The sequence below is a fragment of the Rutidosis leptorrhynchoides genome, chromosome 1 (genome assembly GCF_046630445.1).
Source record: "Rutidosis leptorrhynchoides isolate AG116_Rl617_1_P2 chromosome 1, CSIRO_AGI_Rlap_v1, whole genome shotgun sequence".
Classification (NCBI taxonomy): Eukaryota; Viridiplantae; Streptophyta; class Magnoliopsida; order Asterales; family Asteraceae; genus Rutidosis; species Rutidosis leptorrhynchoides.
Window position 1 is genome coordinate 28,905,546 of NC_092333.1, and position 15,746 is coordinate 28,921,291.

Consider the following 15,746-nt stretch of genomic DNA (forward strand, 5'->3'; position numbering starts at 1 on the left):
ATCCGAAATTTGGATATCCGAAATTTTGGATATCCGGTTTTGCCCACCCCTAGATTATTCCATCAGTGTCTAGTGTTTGGACAGGTTGAGGCATTACTAGTTTCTGGTCCTTTAATATATTTTTGGGAATCATTATGTTTTTTTTGTTTGTTGGCTTGTTTCAGTTGTCTGGTCCTGGCATTGCATTTTAGTCGATCATGGTTTCTTGTATTTTTATATCATTTTTATGCATGATTTCTGTGGTTTATCTTTTCGTCGTCACCACAAGTTTCAAGTTATCTACTGATAGGTCTAAGAATGATTGGCAGTTTGTGCATGATAAGAGTGTTTTGTTGGTAAGCTTGTTTGGTCTGGCACTGCATTCTAATTATTAATTTTTTCTATCCTTTTTATGTTTTTTTTTTCTAGAGTAATGTATATGTATATGCACTTTTAATGGAAACACTTCACTGTACGTTTGCTGTCAAACTGTATCTATGCGCTGTTGTTCATAAATTCCTTGATATGCAGAGAATGAATATTAAATTCCACTCCAACTGGTGCAAGTACTATCGGAGCTATGCTAGAAGTTGAATTAGTACCCAGAGGTGAGTCTCTCTTTTGTTCAATTAAAAGTTTGTGAAGTATAAAATTTGCCATCCATTACATCAAATGTTTAACTCCATAACCAAGAATAATTTCAAAATTTACTATTCTACTTTTTTTGAATGGATAAAGCTCCTTACATTGTGATCCACTTCATGAAGATTCACCTCTGGTGCATCAGTTAAGTGGGTGACTAAATTGCTGGGATAATCAAGGTTTATATGACGTGGATCATGAGAGGAACTTTTTTCCGTTCTTGGTGACCGCCTAACTTATCTCATGGTAGGCGATTAACCTCATTCAGTATTTTTAAATATGTATGTATAGTATCAGTTCATTGACAAGTGTTTAGGTTGATATTATGAAATGTTTTAATAGATGCCAACATGGAGTACTCACGTATTGAGGCTGTTTCCAAATGAAGATACATATGCTTCATTCATATAGATTGTTGTGGAATGTTGATTCGTCTAATGTGGAACATATGTTTATATGATGACATTCCTTCAATATCCGTTTTTGAAAATCTTGCTATATATAATTTTATTAACTAGAAAAATCCTTCCTTATCATCATAGTATATGATCAACTTTTGATGATGTAATCACAAAAACCAAGAGAATCGGTGTATCGTATTCTGGTGTTTGGACGCATCACTATTGATCAAAGGTATGGTATTTTCATGTGTTTGGGAATGGGAATCATTGCCTCATTTTTTGAATGATTTTTTGGAACATAACGGATCTGAAGGTAACATAACGGATCTACTAGCGAGGGTTTGTAGTAAACGAGAAACCTCGCCATTTTCGCCGTCTGCTGCCTTGGAGCTGCCGGAAATCACTGCTGCCGGAAATCTCTCCTGCCGGAAACTCCTTGTCTTTACAAGGCTGTGTTTGGCTCTCTGATCCCTTTTCCTTAAGTTCATACTCTGTGATATTTCTGCTTTACTTTTTCGCTGTATTTGCGTATTCATATCCTTGAGGTTTTCAAAGTTGTGTTTATTAATTATATCCTTGACTATTATTATTATACTATTATATTAGTGATTATTAGTATTATTAATACTCTATTATTATTATTATTATTATTATTATTATTATTATTATTATTATTATTATTATTATTATTGTTATTGTTATTGTTATTATTATATTATATTTTTATTTTTATATTATATTGCCACTTCTGCCTTTTCCCTTTTGTTTATTATATAGGGTAAGATAGACTCTAGTCGTAGTGATGGTCACGTGAGGTCATGTCCTTCGAGCTTAGGGGCGGCTAGGTCTAGAAGGGTTAGAGATTTTCGTGTTAGGATTAGAGTAGGTAGTTGGAATGTAGGAAGTTTGACGAGCAAATCCCGTGAACTTGTAGAGACGTTACTTAAGAGTAAAGTGGACATATTGTGTGTTCAAGAGACCAGATGGAAGGGTGAAGAGGCGGTTGACATTGGTGACTACAAGTTGTGGTTTTCGGGTTCTAGAGTAGCTAGAAACGGGGTAGGGATCTTTATAGGGCCCCGTCATAAGGATAATATTGTGGGTGTGGGTAGGTGTAGCGATAGGATTATGTCGGTTAGGTTAGTTATCCAGGAGGAGTCTTACATGGTTATTTGCGCTTACGCACCTCATGCTGGTTTAGGCGAAGAAGAAAAAAGTCGCTTTTGGGAATCGTTAGATGAAGTTGTGAGGAGTTGCCCCGCTGATCATCGATTACTTATTGGGGGAGACCTTAATGGACATATAGGAACGATTTCAGACGGATATGCGGGTGTCCATGGGGGTTTTGGGTACGGAGTTCGAAATGAAGAAGGACGCTCCATTCTCGAATTCGCTGTTGCCCACGATTTGGTTGTTGCAAACTCTTTCTTTAGGAAGAAGGAAGCTCAGCTAGCAACCTTCCACAGTGGAGGTCATAGTACCCAGATTGATTATTTGCTGCTTCGCAAAGGGGACCTTAGGACCTGCAGAGACTGTAAAGCCCTGACTACCTGGACCTGTTCCACTCAACACAGACTTTTGGTCATGGACTTGGTTCCGCAGAGACTGGTTACTAGGAGAGGGAGACCCGCCCAACCTAGGATCCTTTGGAAGAATCTGAATGAAGAGAAAGCCGAAACTTTCAAAGCATCTGTTTTGGAAAGAGTAGAGGCAGTAATGGATACTGTTACTCATGGGGATGCAGATCAGATGTGGAATAGTTTCGCATCAACTATTAGAGATGTCGCCAAGGAAACCTTAGGTGTGACAGTAGGGACATCGAGAGGACACAAGTCTTGTAGAGAATCATGGTGGATTAGTGATGAGGTTCAAACCAAAGTCGCACTTAAGCAACTGAGGTTTAGGGAGCTCGTTACATGTCGGGACGGGACACGTGATGACAGAACTAGGGCAGAAGAAAGGTATAAAGAAGCTAAAAGAGAAGCTAAGAAGGCCGTTGCCCGTGCAAAAGATAAAGCGTATGAAGTTTTGTATAGGAAACTAGACTCCAAAGAAGGAGCAAATGATATTTACAGGATTGCTAAAGCTAGGGAGCGTAGGAGGAGGGATATAGATAACATCAAGTTCATCAAGGATGAAGCCGGTCAAACCATAGTAAAGGAAGACGAAATTAGGAAAAGATGGGAAGGGTATTTCCAATCTCTTTTCGTGGGTGAAGGACCCGGGCGCCAAGAGGACCCGCAGGACTTGGGAATAGGACATTTCCAGAACAACAATTTCTGTAGGAGAATCAGTCAGGAAGAAGTAAGATCGGCACTACGAAAGATGGGTAGAAACAAAGCTGTTGGACCAGACCAGATCCCAATAGAGGCGTGGCGGTGCCTAGGCGAGGATGGTGTCAGGTGGTTGACGTGTCTTTACAATAAGACGCTTAGAAGTTATAAAATGCCTACGGAATGGAGACTCAGCGAGATTATCCCCATTTACAAAAATAAAGGGGATGCCCAAATCTGTGGTAATTATAGAGGCATAAAATTACTTAGTCATACTATGAAGCTTTGGGAGAGAGTGATTGAGACTAGACTCCGATGCGAAACTACGGTTTCCGAAAACCAATTTGGTTTCATGCCAGGGCGCTCTTCGATGGAGGCAATTCATATTTTAAGAAGCGTTATGGAGAAGTATAGGGAGAAACAAAAGGGTCTAGAGATGGTCTTCTTAGACTTGGAAAAGGCCTATGATTGCGTACCGCGAAAGTTGATTTGGAAGACCCTTAACGTTAGGGGTATCCCAAGTAGATATATTAGAGCTATTATGGATATGTACGATGGGGCGAAGGCCTGCGTTCGGACGCCTGTGGGAAACACAGAGTATTTCCCGATAGAAGTAGGGTTGCACCAGGGATCGGCCCTTAGTCCTTTCCTTTTTGCTTTGATCCTCGACGAGCTGTATCGAGGAATACAAGAGAACATCCCTTGGTGTCTGATTTTTGCCGATGATATCGTGCTTGTATCGGAAACAAAGGATGAGCTTAATAGAAGGCTGGAACAATGGAGGGAAGCCTTAGAACAAAATGGGCTACGGATCAGTAGACAAAAGACGGAATATCTTAGTTGCGAATTCGGTAGGACTGATGATGAACTTAATGTTGGAGGGAACATCAGCATTGGGGACCAGATCTTGCACCCACAAGAGTCGTTTAGATATCTAGGCTCGGTCCTCCACAAATCAGGGAGGATAGATGAGGACGTGACTCATCGTATTAAGGTAGGTTGGTTGAAGTGGAGAGCAGCGAAAGGGGTCTTGTGCGACAAGAAGATACCACTCAAATTGAAAGGAAAATTCCTCAAGGTGGCAATCAGACCTGCCATGTTGTACGGATCAGAATGTTGGCCAATGACGAAGGCCCAAGAGAGAAGGATGGAGGTGGCAGAAATGAGGATGCTTAGGTGGACGTGTGGTAAAACCATGCTAGATATGATCCCAAATGGTGTGTTTAGGGAAAAACTTGGAGTCAGTAGCATCATCGACAAGCTAAGAGAAGAACGACTTCGTTGGTTTGGGCATGTGATGAGACGACCACGTATTGCCCCGGTTAGGAGAGTTGAGGCACTCACGGTAGATGGTGTAAGGAGAAGGGGTAGACCTACTCGTAGGTGGATGGATAGACTAAGACTCGACATGAGGGAGCTTTCGTTGACCGAGGACATGACTTCTGATAGGGATGCGTGGAGGGCTAGAATAAGAATAGTTGAGTAGGGCTACTTTTATTATTATTATTGTTATTGTTATTGTTATTGTTATTGTTATTGTTATTACTGTTATTACTGCTATTACTGCTATTACTGTTATTATTCTTACTATTACAATTATTAGTATTGTTATTGTTATTATTATTATTTTTTGTATCACTATTATTAATTATTAGTGCATTAGTATTTGTATTACAAATATTTATTACTATTAATATTTATATGAACTATTATTATTACTATTATTTGTATTACTATTACTATCGTTTTTATTAGTTTTATGTACTGTTACTAATATTATTAAATGAGTATGTTTTTGGTATCTTTGGTTTTGGATGTATGCATGCCGGTTTGTACGTTGTTTGTACGTATGCACGTAGGTTCTTGTATGTTTGTATGTATGTATGCATGCATGTAGGTTTTGTAATGAAGGTGTGATGCAGTTACACACGTTTTTGTATGTGAGTTTGTTTTTTATGTATGTATATTTGTAGGTAGGTATGTATGTATGCTTGTTTTTTACTTGTCTGCAGGTGTGGTATATTCACTCATGTATGTATGTTTTGCTAATAGGTTTATGTAGGACTTGGTGTTTATGCTATGTATGTATGGTTGTATGTGTGGCTTTATGCATGTATGTATGTACGTAGGTATGTTTCATGCTTGTACGTAGGTATGTCTCATGTATATACGTAGGTATGTCTGGTGTGTATGTAGGTTTAGGTATGTGTGTATGTATGTACGTATGTATGCATGTATGTATGATCAAGTGATTCGCATCGCTCGGTGCATCTTGGGACCATTATGGCTGAGGACGACTTCCCTTGCTCTAGAGCTTGGTTGGTTCCTTTTAGTTGGGTGGTTTCGGGGGTGTCTACCGTAAAGGTGCATGAGTGGTTTTTGGTTTGCTAAGGGTGGTTGGCTCTTTGCTTGCGCAACAACTTCCACCCGGCATGCCCTCGAGTTGCTGTCCACAAGGTCTTTTGGCTCTATTTATTGAGGCAACGACAAGCGTCGTTCTAGTGGCGTCTTGACTGCCGCTCAGAGCCTAAATTGATTCTTAGGCATGCTTTAAACCCCATGAAAATCTGATTCTACCATTTTCATGGCGTCCCCCCTATATTTTATTATTATTTTTATTATTATTTTTTATTTATCTTTGTATGTTTTAATTTATTTTTTAATTTCTATTTTCTAGTTTTAAATTTAAAAAAAAAAAAAAAAGTCTTTTTTAGCCGGAGGTCCTCACGGAAGCAATCTCTCTACCCTGGAGTAGAGAGGGGGATGAATTTCCTTTACCGTGGGTGGAGAATTCTCTCGACTCGTGGTAACAGAAACGACTTCTCTTCTAGTTTAGGGTAGAGGAAGGATTGTCTACACCTTACCTCCCCCATACCTCGCAGGCGCGGGATTGGGTATTGTTGTTGTTGTTGTTGTTGTGTTGTTTTTGGAACATTTATTTTGATTTATTTTGTTTTTATTTTGTTAACTTGTTTAATTTGTTTTGAATTTTTTTGTTACAACTCTTTAAACTGATTACTGCTGTTGTTGACATGCTGCGATGAAAATTTCTCATTCATGGTGTAACTTCTTAGTTCAATCAAATGTTATGAATTAAAAATTGCTTTAGTCATTTCACTATCTGTTCGTTTTCACTTTTCAGGGATGAATATACAAGATCCTTGTTTTCTAGTTAACCGAACTAGTTCTGTTATTCCAAATATGAAATATCCGTTACGAAAAGCTTGCTTTTATGATTTAATGAGTTGTGAAATTCTCCCCACATCTTCGTAGTATTCAATCAAATTTTGATGATGCAATCACAAGAACCAAGACAATTATTGCATCTTTTTCTGGTGTTTGGACGTGTCGAAGCATCACTGGTGATCAAAGAAGGTATGGTCTTTCATATGCACGTTTTCTGCACATGTCAAGCTACGTGTTTGCTGTTAATGCTGCCTCAACCTCGTAAAGGTATCAATGGACCGCTGCTCATACTATATTTGATAAGTAGGGATTGAATACTTTTGGTTTTGTCTTCTCATCATCTTAACAAGCTCTTAATTATTCACTTAATAGTTTCTTCTGAAGTAATGTTTATGCACAGATGGTGCAGTTTGTTGATATGCTGGGATTGTATATCTCAGTCTTAGTGGTGCAAGTAATCTGTTCTATGCTAAAGGTTGATAATAACTAATTAATACCAGGAGTAGTCATTCAATTAAAACTTTACAGAATTAAAAATTGCTTTAGCCATATTTTTGTTGTTAACGTCCACTCGACCTTCAAACACTGTATATGGCCTGCTGCTCAAAAATTTATTGAACATCTATTGATATGTAATTATCTAATCTAGAATTTGATTAGTTTGTTGTTACAGGGTAGAAGAAGTTTTGATCTTAGAATCAAGATTGGGATGCTTTATAACAATCTGATGCTTAGAGAGGTGGAGTGTAAGAGTGTTGGGATGCAAAAGTATTCTTCCTGCTTCGTTTATTTTCATTCACTTTCTCTTATTTATTTTTTTCAACCCAAAAATTGGGAGCAGGCCCTAATTCTACAGTAATTACAATGTAATTATTAAAAATCCCATTGCCTGATGATTGTTAGCCTCCTATTAGCCATATGTACTGAATGAAATGTCTGAGAAATAATTCTAAATGTGACATCTTACTTGCTATTTAGTTTTAAAGCTATAAACATTTAGCTCATTGGTCTTTTTAACTTTCTGCAGGAGTTCAAAACTTTGTAAAAAAGATGTTCAGGACAGGAAGGGAACTCTTTGCAATCTTTCTGTGTTGATGCTTAGAACATCTGGAGTGGTACGTACGCTCTGCTCTAATTTCTTGAACTTCAGAGAAATATATCCCAACAGTTAAGTGGGTGTGTAATTTGCTTGCAAGATCAAGGTTCGTTATATTTCACTGATGTCCACCTGTCGTGAGCCAACCAATAAAAAGGTTACTCAGGAGGAACTTGTTGCTGTACGATGCTGTAACTAATCTCATGGTATGTAATTAACCTCTTACAATATTTTTAAAAATTTTATCAGTTCATCATCAAGTGTTTAGGTTTATATTGTCAATGTGTTAATGATCGCCAACATGGAATATTAACTTATTGACGGCAGTGCCAAATGTAGTTACATTCTCTGCCAAATATAGATTAAAATGTCGATACGTCTAATGAGGAACATATGTTTACCGAGTGACATTCCTTCAATATCTATTCTTGTAAAGCTTGCTCTTTTTTAATTATTAAATTGAAAAAAATCCTCCCACATCTTGGTAGTATTCAATTCAATCAAATATTGATGATGCGATCATAAGAAAAGAGAATCATTGCAACCATTTATGGTGTTTGGACGGGTCGAGGCATCACCGATGATCAAAGGTATGATCTTCTAAAATGTGTTTGGGAACTAAAGCTTTATAACCATCTAAATCAAAATCAATATGTAAAAATCAATCTTGAGGGATATTAAGGCTGTATAACCATCTAAATCAAACACTATTTGATTACTCCAGTCCTTGTTGAAAACTGAAGCTCCTTTATCTCTACCTTGCCGAAGACAGTAAATTAACCGACCCATCGATCCACCATATTGATAATAAGGCAACTTCCATAAATTGAAATAAACTTCTCTTCTTAATGAAATTAACCCGACCCATTAAATTTGAAACCATGCAACCAATCGAACCACCATAAGTCCTCTTTCTTTACACCCAAGGCCTCCAGTTTTCAAAGAGTCCATCCTCATCTCAAGATTTCGATGGAGGAGTTTGGGTTCAACCATATTTGGCCATACCACTAATAAAATTATTGTAGCTCTTTATTTCTATACGTTAATTTTACCATTTTTATGGCGTTAATTTTATATTTTATTTTATTTTATTTTATTTTTTATTTATATATGTTTTTTTTTTTTTAATATTTTTTGGCTGGAGGTCCTCTTGGAAGCAATTTCTTCATCCGTCGAATAGGGAGAGGGAAGACTTTCTCTACTCTTTGGGGTGTTTCACTCGGGGTGGAGAAATGACTTCTCTTTATTCTAGGATAGAGGAAGGATTGTCTTCCTATAAAAGCGACATACGCAGACCATCAATCTGCACACATTGATTTGTAATCTGAGTGTTGTTATCTCCAAGATATATTATGGCCAAGGCAAGCGCACTGGCGATTTCATCTTCATCTTTCGTCATCTGCTCAACATTAAGTAAATAGGGATATTAGTGAAGACATTTTTGTGTGTAAATTTACCTTTTTACTATTAGTGGATATATCCATTTTTGTTCTAGGTTAATTGACGCAGATAGTTGAGCGCAAAGATCCCAAACTCAACCACATTGTGTTATTATGGAATAATAAACGGTGTTGCTTGAAGTAATATAATTAAGTACTGTATATAGCTAATTCTTCATCTATAATAGTTACGAAGTGTGTTGTTAATCCTTCATATTTAATTTTCTCGCAAGTGACAGGAAAGGCGAAAAAACAAGATAGTTGCCTTGTGGTCAATTCAGACTAGTTTTAAACTTAAGGAATTTCTTGATCCATAGGCAATAGGTTTATTGCTGGGTACAGGGTACAACTACCCAAACTCAACCACAACTTGTTATTATGGTGTAGATGGATTAAAGTTTGCGAAAAGTTGTATTGAGCTAGTATATGTTATCATGTTTATGAATGACTCTCATGTTAATTTGTGAACATTCTTATTTGTTAATGAAGATGTCATTGTACCTGAAAGTATATAAGTTAAAACTTGGGATGCTTGAGCTTTTATTTGCTTGTTTATGTGTTTGTGATAAAGATGGTTGTCAATCGTTCGTATACGTTCGATTGATCACCCTGTTTTTTGTTGTTTGTTAGTTTGTGCGAGCTCGGTTACTTCTAGTTTGGTTTTGGCTCCAGTTTTCTTTTGCTGTACGGTTTATGAGTTTTCAATTTTTTTTGAAGTACTCATTTGTTAATCCAACTTTTTCGTTTTTCCGCCAATAAAATAAACACATCCACCTCTAAATAATTGGTAATGGGAACGTGCCCAGTAACACACATTCACTTCTAATTAATTCTTGTACTACTAATGAACTAAATAAAACTGAATGAAAAACATAGACGCATACACGTGGACTAGAGCCATATATTGGTCACCCATATCTTCAAATATAGAGACACTCATTAACCATTAATTTTTTTTTTTTTTTTTTTTTTTTTTTTGATCTTCAAATACTGCCGCCATTAATAAAAAAAAAAGGGGTTTCCATTCAAAGCTTATAACACTTCTCCTTCCGACATTCCAGCACCGGGCATGTGTCAGACTCTATACATCGTGTTACCACTTAGCATAGTCCTGTATTTTTAATAAACAATCGCTACCCCTTGGTATGTGCCGCTTTCCTAATCAAAAGATAGGAGAGCACCCCTTCTCCCGAAGATACGGGGTCATTTTGCTAAGTTCCTTCGACATGGTTCTTTCAAGCGCCCTAGTATACTCTACTTGTTCAACTGTGTCGGTTTGGGGTACGGTCAGTTCACCGGGAGGATCGCCCTGTACGGTTGCAATAGCAGAGCCCTAGGATTTCAGAAACTGAAAGCCCGTTTTAGGCCCAATTATCGTATCCACATAACATAACGTGAAATGATCCACTAATAATCCTACCATTCTATTCTACTGCAATTTTTTTTAGTCCATAAAATAATTCACCGTCCCATTGATTGAATAATATACCAGAGTTCAGTAGAGTTGCAAAACAAGAGCCCTAATTTTATCGCCGCCGCTAACTTGTTTTTTGTTTGAATTCGTCGTTGATGTTCTTCAAACTGGTAATCCTCTCGTTTTCAGTTTGTACCTTTTCTATAACAATTTGTCATTCATAAACGGAGGAGCATAATAACAAATTCATTTTTATATCTTCAAAACCTAATTTACAAAAAAATCAAAATGTCAGACCGCATCCCTTTTGAAATTCAAACAGAAATTATAAAAAAGCTTGATGTCAAGTCTTTACTTCACTTCAGATCCGTGTCAAAATCATGGAAATCATTGATCGACAGCCCAAAGTTTGTTGCTACTTACGGCATCGACGACGATATTCAAATGCGTGTTTTCCTTACACCGCACACAACAATGATATGGTCTGAGCATAAGTCGTTTGTTGATGATGGTGTCACTTTATCTTTTGGTCAAACTGTTGTTCCCCTGCCTCCAAAAGGATGTGATAATGTTGAAATTGACAGAATAATTGGCATCTCCCATGGCTTGATCTGTTCGGAAGGTAGGTATTTCAATAATAACGGTACACATGGTGGTATGTACTCTATATGGAATCCATTTATTAAAAAATCAGTTGGTATTTTTGGTGTTGAAGTTCCTCCAACGAGTCTTTTTAAAGTATATTTTGGCGTTTGTCCTCTCACCCTTGACCCCAAACTTGTTAGAATTATCACTCGTAATAAAAAGTGGCTTGTAGAAGTTTACACTTTAAGTTCAGGCAGTTGGAGAGATATTTCTAACGATTTGCTAAGTGGACCATTAGAAATTAGTGAGGATAATGCAGTAGTAGTTACAGATAGGACTATTTATTTGGTTGTTACTGATTCGACCAAGTCTCGGGGAAATTGGATGATTGTTGCGTTTGATTTGACAAGTGAAGAGTTTAAGTTAATTGAAATCCCAAATTTTACAGTGCCTCGTGAAAAATGTGATATCTCTAAGCTAAGAGACTCTCTTGTGGTTCTTAAATATTCATTAGATCGAGATTCAGTAACCGAGAAAGTAGGCTGTGAAGTATGGATGATGGATATTGTTGACTCAAAAACGATGATGAAAAAGCTATACAACATTAAGCCATCATATCTGACACCGTTTGGGGTTAGGGGATTCACAAAGTGTGGAACGCCTATTTATGTAACAGGACGTGAAGATGATGCTTGGAGGCCGGATGAACTTTATGTTTATGAAACAAAATCAGGACGCAGTACTAAGATAACTAAGCTTTTCAAAGAGGAGTTAAGAGTTCGATGTTTATAACTATCATCATACGCTTCTTTTGCTTGATCGATGATGAGATTGCAGTGTATCTATGTTGAAGTAAACTTTGGAAGAAGATAATGCTAAGGTGAATTTATTATCCAAATGCTAACTAAGATTACTTGCATGTGTTCTTTAGTACTATACTTTTATGCTTTTATCTTTCTATCTTAGTGTGCTGATGCATAAGCAAAATTCCTATATTTTCAGATTCAAATTGCGAAACTTGAAGATTTTAAGTTGATATGTTTTGTTCTTGATAATGTTTTTGAGGTATTGAAATGTTATGTTAATAGACTTGCATAGTTAGTAGACTTGCATAACTCTTCTAATGGTTGTAAATGTCCTCTGACTAAGCCAACTAAGTTGGGATTTTGAAGTAAAATATTCTTAGACTTGGTTGTTATATTAGGTCAAAGTAGACAAAAGTCCAAATTAGCTAGTTAAAGTCGGATTCATTCTGTCAACTACAGTTGAAGTCAAAACGATTAGTACCTTCAAATTCCTGAGCGACTAATCCTTTCTAACATTGTTCTTGTTAGCATTGTTGGTTTCATAGCTTTGGTCAAACAAAAGAAAATGTAAACTAACCCCTTTTTACTCATAATTAGTCACCCAAATACATTAATAACCGACTCAAAATGCATTTGGAACCCAACTTACTTCACTTTCTCTGGAACCATTCTATTCTATTCTATCTTATAAAGGGGGTTTATGCTTGTGTCATCACCTGCTTCTATGTGTTGTAACATGTGATATAAGAGTTGTAACATGCCACGTGTCAAAACATTAATAACTTGGATGATGTAATATTAATTGTATTGTATTAATAATTACGGAGTAATAAAATACCATTAAATATTATAAAAGGGGGTTACTGTTAACTGTAAAAATTACAAGGTAAATGAAATTAGAGCTTCTGCAACACGCTTTCTACATAACCATTCTCTTCTAATACACCTACTTGGAAATTTAAAGCTAAATCTTCTTCTACAATCATCTACGATCAAGAACTCAAATTTTACATCCTCAGATACAGTTCCCTTTACCATTTAGAGTTATTGATGATTCAAAGATTAAAGAACTAAAACTCTGAATAACCAAAAGAATCAATTAAAGGGATTTGATTGTTAATCTTCTTAGCGACTCTAAATAAATAGATTATAATTGTTCTTTTCTTCTCCATATCTAATATCTAATAATATCGACATCTATATGTATCTTTTTCTATCTCTCTCTCTGCATATGATATTTCTATATTATTTTCTTTTCTAGGTTTGTTTTTTTTCAAATTTCTAATTTCTAATAGTTGGTGTTTGATGACGATGACCTAGAAGGAAATATGACTCCTAATGGAACTGTTTTTTAGGTTTCAGCAATCGATTAGAGGTATTAATAATTGTGTTCTTTTGTAATCTAGGGTTTTCTAATTAAATCGAAGAATAGAAGGTTTGTGCTATGGCTTTTTGTCTCTCTTACTATTTTCTGTATTGGTCTTTTTCTCTGGGTTTGGCTATGTTATTGTGATAGGGTCCTTTCACTTCAACATAATCTAAGGTTAGTTTCATGTTTTGTTTATGTATTTTTTTTTTTCTTGGGAATTTATAGTTAGTGTTGATTCATTTTTTTATTTGATCGATTACTTGATCATGTTCAAGTTTTCAATTACCGATTGATATGAGAAATTACACTCAGTTGATTTTAGGCCAAATGATTCTAAAAATGGATGTTTTTTGGTTATGCATATTTGTAACTTTGGCTATTCATTTTTGTAACATTGCCATGTTGTTTGTCAGATTTTGTACTTGCAGATTATGGTTATTTGACATATAGAACTACAAATGAGTTCATGGTTCATGTATTAATCATAGTTTCTACTAATTTGTGAAAGAAACTGCGACTGTGAATCCAAAACGGTTAATTGATGTGGACATAGGTGTTAATTTGTGGAGTATGGTTATGCAAGTATTGGATTTAAGTTACTTCCATGTAATTGACGATTAACTTTACTTCATATTTTTTACATGTGCAGATGGCTAAATATGTTAAGGAAGCTGAAATATTTTTGGATGAACGGAAGTTGTTAGTGTGTAGTATCTCAAACATGATGGATTGATATGTAGCTTTACACTAATGCTATGTATGTAAGTAGTTGGAGCATTTCGATTTATTTGTGTCCAAACATTATTTGTCTCAAACTTATGGCTTTCTTTACAAGTTATTTGTACTGGAGTTTTTGGTTATGAAGATAAACTTTTGTTGGTTAATATTGTTGAGTAACACTAATCTTTCTGTGGGGTGATTTGTTTCTGCCTTTGAAGGCTAAAAAAGAGAAAATGGATTGGCATATTTGGATCTCTAACCCAACCTCTTATGTTCTGTAGTTGGGTTATATTGGGTCCAAGTTACCACCTTTTGCAACTGGTCTGTTTATTTCTCAACTTTAGTCATAAGTTGGCTTGCCAACTGTCACTCCATTTCCTTTTGACTTCGTGTGTAGCTGCTGTATGTAATGTTGATTGTATAAGTGAGATTTAGGATATTTTTTTTAAAGCACACAACTTTATAATCACCTTTCCATTTATGTACCAAGATAGAAATCTATCAAAATGATTTTTAACCAAACCCGTGAATTCACGGGTCAATTAACTAGTTTTGAATCAAAATCCTTTTATATATTCGTACACTTTAACCATGGACCATAGGTTAACAAGTTGTTTCACCAACTGCTCTATACAATCCTTGTATAAATAACTCGTTAATTACAAAAATTGCGCCTATTTATTGATGAACTTGCCAAATTAACTTGTTACAACCTTTTACTATCCTGTCTTCATTTATTCAGACCATTTCTGATGTAGGGATAACGTGAGGGGCTGCAATGCAACGTTTCTAAGTTTGAGGGCTGCAGAAGACCAACTCGACATCTGTTTTTATTTTATCTTTAAGCTTATCAAAAACTTTGTGTTTATCTTTTATTTAAATTTAGTTGTTAGCTTATGAACCAATTCTTGGGATCTTGAACTGAAATTTCTGTTTTTAGATTAATCTGAGTGCTGTTATATTCTCCAAGATTATACTCTGGCCAAGAGCCCAAGACAAGTGTACCGGCGATTGCGTCTTCTTCATCTTTCGTCACCTGTTCAACATTATTAAGTAGATAGCTAGCTCAAACGAGAATCTGTTATAATTTAACAAAATTCTAAACTCCCTCCAAAACATATATAAATCGTGAATTACATCTTAAACGAATCCAATCAAACCCGTTATCTTAAGAGAATCGGCAAGTGAACTTATAAATCTGAAAAGATCGAAACTTTTATGGTGCAAGAGCCCCTAAATTTTACTGATGTCAATTTTACTGCAATAACTAATCTAAATTCATTAATAACAAATCAAAGTTTATCTGCTTAAGAAAACAAACAAGCTCATATTTATGTCATAATAAATATGATAACCTTACTATCATTGTAACTTTCTGAACATTATTATGTCAAAATAATCAATATTTGGATATTTGCATAAACTCATAAACAGTCCCGCTTAAAATTTATCCTCAACACAAAGTAAAATTGCCAGACTACCTTCTTATGTTTTTTTGGGTAAAGGGTTTTACTTGATTAACTAATATATATATATACATATATATATATATATATATATATATATATATATATATATATATATATATATATATATATATATATATATATATATATAGTGGTAGGATTAAGAGGGAAGTAACCATTCGGGGGGAAGCGGGGGAAGCAAAATTTTTTTTTTTTTTTTCGTTTTTTGAAAAAACTTTGTTCACGAACATTATAGATGAGATGAAAATATGAACATTTAGTAGAGACACTTTGTGATAAATATTTTTATTTTGGCGGGAAAACGCTCGAAGAAGTAATATATAACAATTATCGTGTTTTTCGAGCGTAT

The 15,746-nt window shown here is 35.6% G+C and overlaps 2 protein-coding genes across 3 annotated transcripts; both read left to right on the forward strand.

Annotated features, from left to right (window-relative positions):
- The first annotated feature begins 1,256 nt into the window (after positions 1-1,256).
- LOC139852306 (uncharacterized) lies at positions 1,257-7,776 on the forward strand. The gene is made up of 4 exons (XM_071841604.1): positions 1,257-1,361; positions 1,800-2,983; positions 7,509-7,596; positions 7,678-7,776. The coding sequence occupies exons 1-4, from the start codon at positions 1,257-1,259 to the stop codon at positions 7,774-7,776; spliced, it is 1,476 nt and encodes a 491-aa protein (XP_071697705.1).
- Positions 7,777-10,498: 2,722 nt separating this feature from the next.
- LOC139858137 (putative F-box protein At1g47730) lies at positions 10,499-14,050 on the forward strand. Of its 2 annotated transcripts, XM_071846999.1 has the most exons (3): positions 10,499-10,600; positions 10,796-11,895; positions 13,840-14,050. In XM_071846999.1, the coding sequence occupies exon 2, from the start codon at positions 10,875-10,877 to the stop codon at positions 11,805-11,807; it is 933 nt and encodes a 310-aa protein (XP_071703100.1). In that variant the 5' UTR covers positions 10,499-10,600; positions 10,796-10,874; the 3' UTR covers positions 11,808-11,895; positions 13,840-14,050. The 2 variants fall into 2 exon arrangements, with proteins under 2 accessions (XP_071703100.1, XP_071703094.1); XM_071846993.1 differs by having other exon boundaries at positions 10,532-11,895.
- Positions 14,051-15,746: the final 1,696 nt, after the last annotated feature.

Bases quoted from the DNA above. Each gene is read 5' to 3' on its own strand.
- LOC139858137 (XM_071846993.1), top strand. From the start codon at position 10,719: ATGTCAGACCGCATCCCTTTTGAAATTCAAACAGAAATTATAAAAAAG.
- LOC139852306 (XM_071841604.1), top strand. From the start codon at position 1,257: ATGGTATTTTCATGTGTTTGGGAATGGGAATCATTGCCTCATTTTTTG. The intron at 2,984-7,508 runs GTATAAAGAAGC...AACTTTCTGCAG, and splicing joins AGAACTAGGGCAGAAGAAAG to GAGTTCAAAACTTTGTAAAA. The intron at 7,597-7,677 runs GTACGTACGCTC...TTTGCTTGCAAG, and splicing joins TGCTTAGAACATCTGGAGTG to ATCAAGGTTCGTTATATTTC.